We start from the raw sequence: 14761 nt of genomic DNA, 5'->3' as shown, positions 1-14761 counted from the left end.
AAGACGCCCCCATCTCATAGAGAAATGCAGCTCGGTTAAGCTGTTTCTAATTAAAATAGTGCCTGCACGTCCATCACCGCTCCTCAGTTAGCCACGGCAACCCCAGCCGAAGGGACCTAGATGCTAAAGAGGAGGCAGGAAGTAGGGGGAAGGGGAAGAGAAACAGAGATTTAAAATGATAATCACCAGTTAATATGGAGTTTTCACTGGGGGAGCAGAAGGAAGCCCAGACCTTTGTGTTCTGGTCACGTGTAGAAGCCCCGAATCTTCTACACGGGGCACCTTAACCCACTCAAACATATGAAACTCTGTCTCATGGCACGCTCACACAAGTTGGACAACTCTTAACACAGATTTTTAACTCTCAGTTCAGACTGAGAAGGGGCAGGAGATGCACAGATCTCAATTCAGAAAGCATGTGTTTCATGCGGAATATTTGGTTTGCCTTATCCCCTGAAGCTGTGTTCCAGTGACAGAAATAGAAAGGAAACAACCATTTTGAGTCATGAACCGCATCACACTCATCCACCCCTCCCCGCAAGTACCAACCAAATGCAAAGAGCAGACCAGGGACAATGGCTACATAAAACGAGTTTAATATCCAATGGGAGTGCACAGAGGCTGTGGTGCATCCAACTGTTCAAAGAAGGGGGGAGGCAAGAAAAACACAAACAGGTCGCCATGGCCCATAGTATGAAGAAATCAGAACTAAGGGAAAATGAAACCACTTTACACCAAGCAAAAGGAGCTGAAGTTTTGAGGGGGAAGTGGCAAAGGGAGAGCAAAAGAGGAATAAATACACATTTGCCAGGAGCGAGGAGGGGAATACATAGTACCAACACTGTCCAGAGGCAGGGAGTCACCCGAAAGTTACATGCAGTGACCTGGGTTTGACCCTAATACAATCATTACTCCCCAAAATTAACAAGGGAGAAAAGCGACTCGGCCACTCCCCCCAGCATGGGAAAAAGAAACGTTCATGGGCCAGAATACAGGTCCAAGGGCAGTGGAGGGAGGGAGGGAGGTCCACTGGGGTCATATCATGCAACAGGGCAGCAATGAGAAAGCTCCCTCCTTTGCAGCTTCCAAGGGGAGAAAACAGCAAGTTGGTTGGTGGAAACATCTAGCAGCTGGGATGCTCTTGCATGTGTGCATACATCCCTTGGATGGAAAGTCCAGGCCAGGTAACCAGGTGGGGCATTAACATCCACACAGGTAGCTCTTGACAGCCACTGGTCCCAAATCTACTGCAGCAACCTATCAATGCTGATCCTCTTTGGGGAGGGGGTGAGGAGAAGTAAAGAGAAAAAGGAATTTGCGTGGCTTAGGGGACATTATTCAGGGCTCCAGCGCCAATTGGTCTAAGAGGTTGGAATGCAAATGATTCAGCTCATCAGCAGCATAATAGAGCTCACTGCATGAGTCACTAAGAGGATTGTTAACAGGATGATAGAGAGGGCGCAAGAAACAGAGTAGGACATTCAATATGACTGCAATCTCATTAATGCCAACAGGGGGAGCCAGCTAATATAGACAGGACAGGGAGAATACATACTGTACTCTGGGGAATCTAAAGTCCTGCCCCCCCACCCCTGATCCTTCCTTCCTTGTCTCCTTCAGCCCCTGCGCATATGGAGGCTACACACCACCTCCCTTATTTCCTGGCCTCATGACTGTGGGATTTTCCACCAACCTGCACCAACAGCACACAAAAGCAAGAAGCAGCTGCCACTGACGAGTATTGGTCACCTCCAAACAAAGAGAGCCAAGTTTCACAGACCACCAAAAATACAAAAATTGATCCAACTAAAAGATAGGGGGGAAAGAAAGAAAGAAAGAAAGAAAGAAAGAAAGAAAGAAAGAAAGAAAGAAAGAAAGGCCACAGAATTGGCATCCAACTCCCACTTGTCCCAACCCTCCCACCACACCCATATATTTTATTATCTCTATATATATATTTATCACACACGCACGCGCACACACAGAGACCGTGCAAAAAATCCTGGCAGAGCCAGAACATGAGAGAGAGAGAGAGAGAGAGAGAGAGAGAGAGAGAGAGAGAGAAATCAAAAGTTAGCCCCAACCCTCCCCCCTCCCACCCCCCCCTCCCCCCAACAGCAACCGGTGCCGGCAAGAAAAGCAAACCCAACAGGGAAGGAAGGGTGTGACAAGAGGACCGGAGGGAGGGGATCAACCCAAAATGGAACCAACAGTGAAGGGCTTAGCCCACCCCCCTCCTGCACTCATTTCTTGTTCTTCAGCTGGTTGGCCAGCCAATCTAAGCCTTCGTAGAGGCCATCTCCACTGGTGGCGCAGGTGGCCTGGATGTACCAGTTGCGATGGCGCAGTGAATGCAGGCCCAGCTTGTCCGTGATTTCTGCTGCGTTCATGGCATTGGGAAGGTCCTAGGGAAGGAGGCAGAAATGCAAGACATGAGAAGCCAAATGTGACCAGCAGTGCCCGAGGCTGTCAGAGTGAAGACCCAAAAACAAAAGGGGTGCTCAGGAAGTGACCCATGGAATTGATTAGGAGCCAATACCTTTTGAATCCACCCTTCTTCTGCCTGAGGGACCCTGAGCCAGTCCCATGAAGGGAGCTGGTGGGATTTCTGCTTCGGTACCAGTGACAAGTCTGCTGAAGAAAACCACTTTTGGCCTGCTGAGCTTGTCCACCTACTCCTCCCGGCAAGATTCTCTTTCCTGTTTGACTCTTAGCTTCGCTGCTCCATCTTCCAAAGCCATCGGTTTCTGTAAACTGGGGAGTCCATCCATGGCCTCCAGGTCTCTACTGAGCCCAATTCCCAGAAACTGAAGCATGTAATTTTGAGGCACAAACCTCATCAGAGCAGAGGGGTCAGCCTTAAAATAGCTTTCATAAGAAAGCTCTTGGAATTGCCTCCTGCCCCACACAAAGGCCTGAAATCCCCAGCCCATATTGCTTTGTAGAATCACTCTAACAATGGAATCCTTGCCCCCTCCCTCTGTTACTTAGGAAGGATTTTAAATAAAAAAATCCAATTGCAGGCATGAAGGAAGTTTGCACTTACTTAATGTATTGTGCTACTCTCAGTTACATGAAAAAGCCACACTTAAAATCTTTACCTGTGAACTGCCAGTTCAAGCGCTAACCTTCCTACCACGTGCATCCAGTTGCTTTACCCCAAGGATTTACTTCCAAGTAAATACTCTGTGCAAAGGTATTTGGTGTTGTAATAAAATAGAAGCTGCATAAACTGCTACTGTACACTGTAATCATGCGTCAGTGTCTTTCCCAAGTGTGCCAACCATTTGAAGGTGAAGAAGGCAATGACCAGGGCGGGAAGAGGCATCTGGCAAATCTCTCCCCACTCCATCTCACTCTAAAAGAAGCTTTTGATGATACACTTAAAAATACAACGTTAAATTGTATCAACATGTTCCTTTTCCTTCTACTCATATGCGCAATCTTGAAAACTGGCTGAGGAAATATTTCAAACAGTACCATTTTGCATAACTTATACTGCTTCTGCTAATGATGGGGCATCAGAGCCTGAATCTAAACCTTACTTAGCATCTCTTTTAATTTCCATGGAATAGCAAGAATAAGGCATCCACTTTGAAGCACATTTTTCCAATGGAAAGGGATCCAAACCAGTGTTAACTGGATACTAGACTCCTTTGGAAACTGAATTTAATACCCAATCCCAGAGTTGGTGGCTTTGGGGCATTCCCACAATCACAGCGCACAGTCCTGTATTGTCCACACAGCTGCCAACGAGCGGGATTTATTTTTCCTCCATTTTCAACTCCGCACGTGCACAGCAGTAGTGTCATGACCATTTGCTTTTAAGAATCACACAGAATGGTGCGTCAAAGCAAGGCAGTCACAACTTCTTTTCACAGAAATAGCAACGCTGATGGAAACAGCAAATGCATCTGCCCACATTCGGCACAATCATCATCAACTCTTTCCTTGCCATGGAAAAGGATTATTTGCACACATCTCCCACACCACTCGATTGTAAACTATAAGAACACCTGCCTGCTAGTTAGCTACACACTGTACCAGGGGAAAAACTTTACAACCTAAGATAGCATGTGCAAAAGAACAGTTTTAAAGGAGGGAATTAAAGTGGTCCTGGGCTGGAAACAAGAGGACCTTGATATTTCATGCCTGTTATAAGAACATGGGTCAGTAATTAATCAAGATGACTCTAAATCAATGGCTTTGAACAGGGCATGCATTACTTCCTGTCACCCTATAAGATACTGGGGGGGAGAGGCTCTACACAATATAGCAACCACAGGGAAAAGAGATGACACTCATAACAGAGGGATAAACACACTGAACAATATACCTTACCAAGGAAAAGCTGCAGGTGCCAGTGTTAAATAGACTAACATGAATGCCTCTTAATTAACTGCACCCTACGCAGACACTGTGTGTGCATTATTAACTAAAAGCATTTTTGAGCTAAAGAATTCTGGGTTCAAATTTGAGATTGTACAGTATCGGCTCAACACATGCAAGGGTTTCATTTGGGAACTTGTGAGAGGACACTGCACCAGACTGTAGGGAACAAACATCCTTTGTCAAGCTTCTTAGGTAAGTCTGTACCAAGTGAGCTGAGAAAAGACACCATTTAAGGTCCACCTAATTTGTTCTTGGGGAAGAGATGCTGTGGTGATACAGTACTCCATTGTTAATGAATGGGTAAGGTGCTTCACAGCTAGGACAGCTAATAGTGACCCTCTTCATAACGTATGGAGAAGAAGTGTGAATGGGAAGAGGGGAATGAAATGGTGGGAATGTCAGCCCTTCATGGTTGTCTAGATCTGGAAATAGACTCCACTCTTTTCCGAGATTGGCTATATTGACAGGACCTTGGAAGTCTGGTTGTGTTTTCCCTCCCCTCCCTCTTGTACCTCAGGGAGTCAGGGAGGAGTCAGCCTGAGCCTCTTCCTAACTGTACTCCTCCCCCAGGGCTCAAGGAATGCTTCTGCCCTTTTTGTTTTTACAAGGCCTTCCGAATATTTCCCTCAAGGCATCTCCATGGCTCTCTACAGAGAAAAAGGTAGCTGGACAAGGGGGAATATATGTGAAGAATGGAATAGAGAAAAAATAATTAAAGCTATGCTGCTCTACCTTCCTTACCTATCTTGCAAATGAGCTTGATACATTTGGGTGAATGTGTAGGAAGGGGAAAAATAGATCAATGGAAGACGGAGGGGAGAAAGGGGTGTATCTGTTTATCTTTGATGCTGATACTATTTAATTTTCAACTTGGTCCAGCCACAACCAGCATACTGCTTCCAACTAAATTTTCTCTCCTGAAGGAATGTGATTCTCAAACACCCCCCTACCTCCTCAAACAGTTTCTCAAATTAGAGCCTAATTGGTAGCACTTTGGTAGCACTCCCAATACTGTCTGTCAACAGGAAAAGATGCTATGTGCCCCTTTTCAAATCTCATTACCAAAATTATCTCTGGTCCCTAACAAACTGGCAGACAGAGAAGCATTCAGGTTGGATGCAAATGTCAATCGTTCTCCACAGATGGAGAGCTTCCAAACAGCTCTGCCCGCAAGGAGCTTGACTTGAAAACATCCTCTCACGCCTAGGCTTCAAAACAGCCATCCCATCCTGGGCTCACCTGCTTGTTAGCAAAGACAAGGAGAACGGCATCTCGCAGCTCATCCTCTGCCAGCATTCTCATCAGTTCCTCACGTGCCTCATTTACTCGTTCCCGATCATTGCTGTCCACTACAAAGATCAGACCTGAAAGAGAGTATGTCTGTTTACCCAAGGATACAGAAGGAATATATGATTAGAAGAAATTGGGTATTTTGTAAAGCAAAGTATGAAGAGGTGGAAGGTGGAACTATGACCCCTTCCAAAGAATGCAGTTACAGTTATCAGAACTTCTGATTATTACAATGGGCAGATCAGTCACTCAAAAGTGCTGGCAACTTAGAAAGAGAAAGGCAGGGATGTGAATTAGCCTCCAGTCTGAATTCTTCCAATGGGAGGAGGGAGGAAAAAGCTTTCCCTTGGAAACCCACAGGTTATTTACTAAAGAAGAAATATAGGAAGAAAAAAAATCCACTGGACTTCAAGTGACCTTTCCAAAAGAGCAGTCATATTAAGACTATTTGCTAGTAGATGAATTTTGAGCTGACAACCAAAACGCATTTTTACTTCTTGCTTGCCCTAAATACATGAATTGACCTAGTTTCCACACTTGACTGGCAGAATTATGCCCTAAATGAAGACACCAGATTTTAATCTCTTCCCTTATGTGACCAAGGACATTGTCTTATCATAAACCAATCAACAAAAAGAAATGCACAGACACAAGTCCAACCAAGTTTTTGAATCAGCTAATTAATCTCATACCTTCATCAAGAAACCCAAGGTAGGCTGCTGAATTCAATAAATCAAAGGTTCATGGATCTCAAACTGTATCAAGTTATCATACTTCTGATAATTCTAATTCTGCAGGCTGGAAATATTCCATTGGATCATACAGTGTAGCTCTGATTAGAGCTCACTATGAAGCAGGTTATTCTATACCAGTCTTGCAAGACAGGCAACAAAAGCAACTAGTTCAAAGATTTTTTTCCCATGTACCTAGCTTGCTCACACATGCCAGAGTAATTTGTGGACAGAACAGAGTCTGAAAAAAATGCAAAAAGACATTTGGTCAATTAGATGCAATTCCCAATTTGCCTGAAGCGAGTAGCTGTTTAAAATCTCAAAAATTAAAGGAATGAGGTTATTTGATTGTATTGCAAAGCTTATTCCACGTTGTTCTTAGGGTTAGCAAGGACTTCATAATTCTTAACCTACACATGCCATTGTATACCTTAAGACCACTGCATAAGCTTAAATCCCAGCAGAATCCAAGATAATTATCCCGGAGGGTGGGGGGGAAGAAACAAAGAAACCAACACCAGAGTTATCAGCCACATAAACTCGCTGAGTATCTTGGCTGCTCACAAATCACTGTTTCACTCTGAAACTGAGAGACAGCTACTGCTTAATCATTGCCTCTCTTGTAAGGGATGTGTCAAAGGCGTCAAATGGACCTTGCAATTAAGACTGTTTAGACAGCTCTTCCTAATAAAACATTCTCTAGCTGGCTTACAAAACAGACAGATCAATTGAAAGCTTTTAAAAATCACAAAAGTGCAAAGAGAAGCAAGCTTACCCACTATTTGTGACTGTGTTCTAACCTAATATGTATATTTCCTCTGTATGGATTCAGGAATTTTAAAAATATAAAGAGTACCAATAAAATGCTCATGCCGTGTGATAAAACAGTTCATCGCCTAATAAACCCGTCTCAGCTAAACACTACCTGGAACAGGGAGACCTTCAAAGTCTTTTCAGTTACCAAGGACAAAGCATTACCGGGGAGTTTGTTCCACAAACCAGAGCCACTACTGAAAAGCCCCACTCCTTGTGCCTGCACGGAGCAATAGCAGCAGCAGTATTTTTATCTGGTGGGTGCATATCTCTAAGTGCAGCACAAGTGCTTACCTCTCAAAACAGCAGCAGCCCTTCAAATGGATTTCTAAGTAATTAAGAAGCAAAGGAGCCTCAAAAACCTGCTAGTGTGAAGAGCAGAGAGAGAGCAAGCGCCACTTTGTTGACCCCAATAAAGAGAAGATTTCCCCCTTCCTCTCCCCTCCCGTACCCTGGGTATTCTGAAAGTAGTGTCGCCAGAGGGGCCGTATCTTGTCCTGGCCACCGACGTCCCATACAGTGAAGCTGATGTTCTTGTACTCAACCGTCTCAACGTTGAACCCTGGGGAAGAATAACAGGGTCAGAACTTGGGCTGCACAGTAGAAATGTAGCCTTCTCTGACAGAGTCAAGAACCCAGCATAAAAGGGACTTTCAAGAGCAGGACTGAGAATCAGGCCCTGCAGAGGTCACAGTTAGTTTTCACATTCAGAAGCAAGGTCCCTACTATTAACAGGACTTTGCATATGTTTATGCAAGTACAGATGGATGTACTGCCCCAGGATTAAGTTGGCAAAAACATTAGATGTTTTTCCATCTAATACTATCTCCACATAAAATTTAAAGGAGGTAGTTCTCCTGCTTACATCTAGAATTTAATAGAGAACCTTAAGCTTCAGAATTCATCAACATGAAGTACTTACTGAGAAACATGCTACAGTGGGAGATCTTAAGCACACACCACATCCCAATCAGAATCCCAGCTGTGGAAAAACAGCAGGTTTCAAGCAACCACAAGCTCCATAGTATTACTAGCTCACTAATGAGTCATCTTTTCCCACATTCTTGGACAAAAATCAAAAGATACAGTCCATGAAGCACCACTGCTATGCAATCTGTTCTTTACCATAGGGGTCCAGCATAAGCACCTCTAATGAATGGAGGTTGCACGGCAACACTGTATAGCCAATTGCACTCCAAACACCTTTGGAGGGTTCCCTTCCCTTTCGAGGCCCTTTAGTTTAAGACAAGGCTATATTTCCAAACTTCTCTTTGCAAACATGTTAGCTCACTTTCATTAGTTAAAGGGTACAAGAGAGTTCTGCTATAGTCAGAGACAACAGTGGCATTTTGCTAGCGATCAGCTATGATGGGTGAAATGGAGCTTCTAAGCAGCAAAGCAGAATAACTTTGAACAGCAGTTGCCTGGAAGAAGGTTGCTTCATTATGGGATATCATGCTCTTTATGTTTTCTAAAAAGATGTGGGTGACCCCTTAGGAAATTCAGATCAGATGGATCTATGGATCATTTCAGGAGGATCTGGCTTATATTCTTACTGCACAAAGGCATTTTCAGAGTAATTCTGCTTATTAGAAGCCAAATCTTCACTATTAGGCAGACCATGCCCCAGTAGCCCTCCTAGAACACCAATAATAAATCAAGTATAGACAAGCCACTGGCATCACAGGCAGGTTTTCCCTGTGTGTTTGTTTCATTTCTCATCTAGCTGCTGCCAGTTCTGTGAGTCACCCTAATTAAGTCTACTGTGTGCCACATCAGGGAGAGAGAAAAGACTAGTTCAAATGACAAGGAAAATGGCTTTAAGTCAGCCTTCCCTGACCTGGTGCCCTCCAGATGTGTTGGATTTCAACTCCCCTAATTCCAGCCACCAGGCCAGAAAAGGCTTGTTTAAATTTATCAGATTACATGCTACAACATGCCAACCTTTCCAAGAACTGGCACAAAATCCCTAGAAGGAAGATAGGATGCAAAGGTCCCATGGGAAATAAGATAACTGCTTATGCTACTGCCCTGAAATGACAGTGACTTATCCAGTTTCATTCTGGAGCCATCACATGCTCATGGTTCCACCTTCAAAAAGGAAGGAAAGTACTTCCCAGAAACGAGGAGGCCATACCAATAGTAGGGATAGTGGTGACGATCTCTCCCAGTTTGAGTTTGTAGAGGATGGTGGTTTTCCCAGCAGCATCAAGACCCACCATAAGGATTCGCATCTCTTTTTTGCCAATCAGGCTCTTCAGCAAGTTGCCAAATATGTTCCCCATGGCAGCAAGTTCAACAGTGCAGGACTTGGCTTCTTCTGTCCAGCTGGTGTCAAAGGACAAGTCCTATGAATGGGGAAAGTGCTATTAGCTGGAGAAGCAACAGCTCCCTCCAAAATGTCTTGGGCTGATCAACAGAACCACAGGAGCAGATCCTAACAATCTTGAGGCTAGAGAACTAAACATTTATATGGTTAGCACAGGAGAAGGGCACATATGGCCCTCCAGACACTATTCGTCTACATCTCCCCATCAACCCTGACCCTTGATAGATTGGCTAGAATAGACAGAAGTGAGAATCCAGCTTGTACTAGCAGATCTACAAGAAGGTAGGCCAGAGAAGTATGTAAATTATGCACCTTCTTATAGGCCTTCTATGAGGTCTCCTGGCCCAAACATTTCTGAAGACCAAATACATTCAGACATGTAAACTCAAAACTCTTGATTTCAGGTTCAACAGGCACTCATTGAAAGTACAGCAATCAATAAAACACTCTCAGTGAAAGATGATACAAGGAGATATGGAAGTTCTCTCTGTGGTGCAGCATCTCTTTTGGCTCACTCACACATGCATTTGACATGGGAATTCAAGCTGTCATTAAAAAATCTCTTGTGCAAGGGTGCACAATTGTTTTCAGGCTAAGGGCTTACTTTGAGTGAGCAGCATACTGGAGACTAAATTCCAAAAAGTGCTCTGAGCCAAGACAAAGAAACAGGTACAGGACAAAAACAATATATTGATATTGTTTAAATTTAACTGAAATTATAATTAATATATTGTTTGTATTTTAATCATTTCACCCTGTTATAATAAAGATTACAGTCTGGTAACAATTTTTGAAGCAGCCCTGGGGACCATGTCCAAAACTTTGGGAGGCTGCAAAAAATCTCAAGGCCTTATATTGCACACCTGTTACTTCAAACAAATGAACAAAAATTACTTGAGCTGAAAGGTGGCCTTCCTGAAACCTTCTGCAAATAAACTTTCACAAAAGTTATTCACCTACCATGCATTTTCCCATGGTACTGTCTATCTGCACAGGTTATTCCTTTGCAGCATCGGAGCTGCTTGAAAGAGAGAGATATCAAATCTGTGTGGTTTTTTTTTCTTAGTTGGTCAACTGGAGGCCATTTTTTGGTCAAAGCAAAAAAAAAAAATGGCAACTCATTAGCCTCATAATTTCTCTGCCTTCCCTTCAATAATCATGGAATATTAATCTCATTTGAACATTTTATCACTGAGGCTTAACAACATCCATTTCTTTTAAAGCTCTCCAGTACACACAATTCACAGCCCAATTCATCAACCGCCCATGAACTTCTAAAAGCAAGTAAAACAGGATGAACTCAATCCTCATTATACATAGTTTCTTCACCAAGTATACAACTTTGGGTAGGGTCAAATACAGTAGTTGGCCAAATAAGAAACTGGTTTAATCCAACACACCTAGGCTTGAGTATTTAAGGAATAAAAGTCTGACTACAAGAATACAAGGCCAAGGACAGCATGCCTTAGCAGACAGAGGTATATACAGGATAAAGAATGCACGTAAACCTCAAATGATGTGACTACGTTTTCACAAAGATGCAGTCCAGTTTGGGTTCAGGGCCTTTAGACTTGACAGAACAGCTTATTTTTTTTATCTCACATTATCCTCATTTCATGGTCCCACTAGAAAGTTATTTCTGATGAAGAAACATACGTAAGACCAATATAAAGAGAACTACAGTACATCTGAATCCAGAGATGGTGTTGGGGGCAGGGTAGGCTTGCCAATACATGGACAGTTCAGTCCTATAAGGAACCCTTTCTCCTGAGTCACATCAGTGAAAAGCAACCCAGAGGCGAGGGGAAATATGTGCCAGGCACTGCCCGTCACACAAGGCATGCCAAACAAGCTCCATATGGCAGTGCTCATGCCTTGGTGGATTCCCTGTTCCGTTATCCCCTCCCTGCAAAATATGGGCCCTCAGAAACAAGAGAGCTCAGTAGGCTCAGCTTCCCTGCCCAAACTCCCAAGCACAGGGAGGGCCACCCATCTCCCCTTGATTTAACCTGGCAGCTTTGAGAGTGGGGAGGCACCACCACATCCCAGAAGCCCCGCTCCAGTTTAGGCTGGAGGCACCTGGCGCCCCCTTCCGTCAAGAAGCCGTGCGTCTTCCACGCTCTTCGGCTCAAGATGTTCAGCTTGCAGGTCGGATTTACCATGACCAGGTATTACAAGCTTTTTCTTACCTTAAAAAAAAAAAACGTAGGGGCCCTACCGGGAAGGATGCTGAACCTCACTCGCCCTTGCCTTCCCCTTCTCAACCACTGCAGGGGCCATCCAGACTCTCCCCTCCGGCTTACGACGCCCGCCAGAGTGGCGCCCACCCAAAGGGGTGCCATCCACCCACACGCGCTGTGCAGCGCACGCAGCCCCAGGAGCAGCCGCTGCTCCTCCCGGAAACCCGCGCCTCCCGCACAGCCACTGGGAATCGTTCAGCGGCGCTGGCTCCGTTGCCACCAAGCCCGACACCCCCATATTGCAACGCGCACGCTCCCGTGGCCCTCGCGCTGCGGGCTGGAGCTGTTTGGACGCCCTCCCCGTTATTGTTTCGGGGCACACCAACCCTTCCAAAGAAAGGACCCCCCCCCCCTTGCACACAGCCTCCTCCCTCCTGTCCCAACCCCCTCCCGGCCTCCCACTCGGTAAACGCCAGGGAAAGCCTTGGGAGCCACCTCGCCTCACCCGCCTCCGTGCAAGCCACTGCCCAGCCTCTCCCCATCGCCGCAATACCCCAGCCGCCCTTTTGGTTTCCAAATGACTTCCGCGGGAGTCCCGGCCGGCCGGCCTGCTTCACTCCCGCTACCACCAAGCTCTCTTCTCCTGTAGTTGCAATATTTCTTCTGTCTACACCGCGCCCCGCTCCCCGACCCCCACTTTCTTCCTGGTCACTCGCTACCACCTCTGCGGCGGCCGCCGCCACCCCCGCAAATCGAGCCGGGCCCGAGCACCCACCTGCTCCTGCGCGCGCGCCTCCGCCTCCTGCTGCCCAGCTGACTCTGCACTCTGAGTCCCCTTCCAGCCGGAAGCGGCGGCGGCGGCGGCGGCGGTAGCAGCAGCAGCAATCAAGCAGGCCCGTGGACACGACACTCTCGCGAGATCTCGCCACCCCCTCACCCATCGGGTCGAGGGCGTTCGTCTCGCGAGATTTTGCGGGCCATCGTCTCCATGGTAGCAGCTGCTGTAATGCGGGGGGCGGGGGGAAGACACTGCCGCATGGAGGGTGTTCTCGGGTTGCATCTTGGCTGTGATGGTCCTTTCAACTGATAGTAGCTACCGGGAGGGCTCCTGTCTTTTGGAGTGGCTTGGAGAGAATGTGCCTGAGATGTCAGCTTTTAAGTATATATAAAATTATGTATATACAGTATACAGTATTATATGTACGTACACACCTTTACTATTCTGGCTTCATGCTTGATTTGAAGAAATATAGATAAAACTCGTGCTGGCAAAAAACCCACTGAAGGCCTGGGGAAAATTCTGGTGTAGATAGGGTTATAATACACCTTAATCACTAGATGGTGCTGGACCTAATAAGGTCTAGGTGGCATCGGGAACTTCTTGATCCACTGCTGAGACAATAAAATTCTTAGGTCCTTTTATTGAAAAACAAAATTTCTAGCAAGACAATTGTTCAATCACTGCCAATTCTTTAAGTTTGGGGGGTTTTGTTCTTGTAAGTTTATGCTTTCTCCTCAGGTCTTGCTATGGTGCCTCATTGTGGCGAGGGTCTGTTCCTGAGAGGGATGAGTGAAGAATGGTGGGAGTGTATGCCAAGAGAATATATTCCCAGCAGGGTCACCCAAGGCATGAAGGTCATCCCAGCTGCCCAGCTAAAGCAAGCAGGCCCCTATATTGGATAGCAGCAATATAGGAAGATGCCAGACGCAGATGCTTGCTTTAACTACAATGACAAAAGCATCATTTCATATTGTGTAGGAAAAGGCAATAGTAGACCACATGGATAGACAATATAAAGTGACTAAAAATGCGATACCAGATGCTGGGTCCCTCAAGTAGATCCTACTGAGGAAGAGCCGAGGATCTTTCAGAATATTAATGATATTTATGATGTGGCTAATTTAAAGCCTTTGGAAGTCTAGCTGTTGATGTTGCCATGCAGGAAAAAATCTGAAGCTGCTAAGACCAAATTTCAGTTTGTTGTTGTTTATTTGGTTAGTTGCTTCCGACTCTTCGTGACTTCATGGACCAGCCCACTCCAGAGCTTCCTGTCAGTCGTCAACACCCCCAGCTCCCCCAGGGACGAGTCCGTCACCTCTAGAATATCATCCATCCACCTTGCCTTTGGTCGGCCCCTCTTCCTTTTGCCTTCCACTCTCCCTAGCATCAGCATCTTCTCCAGGGTGTCCTGTTTTCTCATTATGTGGCCAAAGTATTTCAGTTTTGCCTTTAACATCATTCCCGCAAGTGAGCAGTCTGGCTTTATTTCCTGGAGGATGGACTGGTTTGATCTTCTTGCAGTCCAAGGCACTCTCAGAATTTTCCTCCAACACCACAGTTCCAAAGCATCGATCTTCCTTCTCTCAGCCTTCCTTATGGTCCAGCTCTCGCAGCCATATGTTACTACGGGGAACACCATTGCTTTAACTCTGCGGACCTTTCTCGTCAGTGTGAGGTCTCTGCTCTTAACTATTTTATCGAGATTTGTCATTGCTCTTCTCCCAAGGATTAAGCGTCTTCAGATTTCCTGACTGCAGTCAGCATCTGCAGTAATCTTTGCACCTAGGAATACAAAGTCTTTCACTGCTTCTACATTTTCTCCCTTTATTTGCCAGTTATCAATCAAGCTGGTTGCCATAATCTTGGGTTTTTTGAGGTTTAGCTGCAAGCCAGCTTTTGCACTTTCTTCTCTCACCTTCATCATAAGGTTCCTCAGTTCCTCTTCGCTTTCAGCCATCAAAGTGGTATCATCTGCATATCTGAGATAGTTAATGTTTCTTCCAGCGATTTTAACTCCAGCCTTGGATTCCTCAAGCCCAGCATGTCGCATGATGTGTTCTGCGTACAAGTTGAATAGGTAGGGTGAGAGTATACAGCCCTGCCATACTCCTTTCCCAATCTTAAACCAGTCCGTTGTTCCGTGGTCTGTTCTTACCGTTGCTACTTGGTCGTTATACAGATTCTTCAGGAGGCATACAAGATGACTTGGTATCCCCATACCGCTAAGAACTTGACACAATTTGTT

The 14761-nt window shown here is 45.5% G+C and overlaps 1 protein-coding gene across 1 annotated transcript; it reads right to left on the bottom strand.

The window, feature by feature from the left end:
- Positions 1 to 580: 580 nt before the first annotated feature.
- On the bottom strand, positions 581 to 12615 carry ARF3 (ADP ribosylation factor 3). Its single transcript, XM_063293693.1, has 5 exons — positions 12511 to 12615; positions 9364 to 9574; positions 7678 to 7788; positions 5632 to 5756; positions 581 to 2405 (listed from the first exon to the last, which is right to left on the bottom strand). Exons 2-5 carry the CDS (start codon positions 9509 to 9511, stop codon positions 2244 to 2246), a joined length of 546 nt encoding a protein of 181 aa, XP_063149763.1. The 5' UTR covers positions 9512 to 9574; positions 12511 to 12615; the 3' UTR covers positions 581 to 2243.
- Positions 12616 to 14761: the final 2146 nt, after the last annotated feature.

This window comes from Candoia aspera, chromosome 2 (genome assembly GCF_035149785.1).
Source record: "Candoia aspera isolate rCanAsp1 chromosome 2, rCanAsp1.hap2, whole genome shotgun sequence".
NCBI lineage: Eukaryota > Metazoa > Chordata > Lepidosauria > Squamata > Boidae > Candoia > Candoia aspera.
Note: the sequence above shows the minus strand (reverse complement) of the source record. Positions and strands in the feature narration are given on the sequence as shown.

Excerpts from the sequence above, each read along its gene's own strand:
- ARF3 (XM_063293693.1), bottom strand. The coding sequence starts at position 9,511 with ATGGGGAACATATTTGGCAACTTGCTGAAGAGCCTGATTGGCAAAAAA. Across the intron at positions 5,757-7,677 it reads CTACTTTCAGAATACCCAGG|GTCTGATCTTTGTAGTGGAC; the intron begins GTACGGGAGGGG and ends ACTCTCTTTCAG. Across the intron at positions 2,406-5,631 it reads TTGTCTTTGCTAACAAGCAG|GACCTTCCCAATGCCATGAA; the intron begins GTGAGCCCAGGA and ends CTCCTTCCCTAG.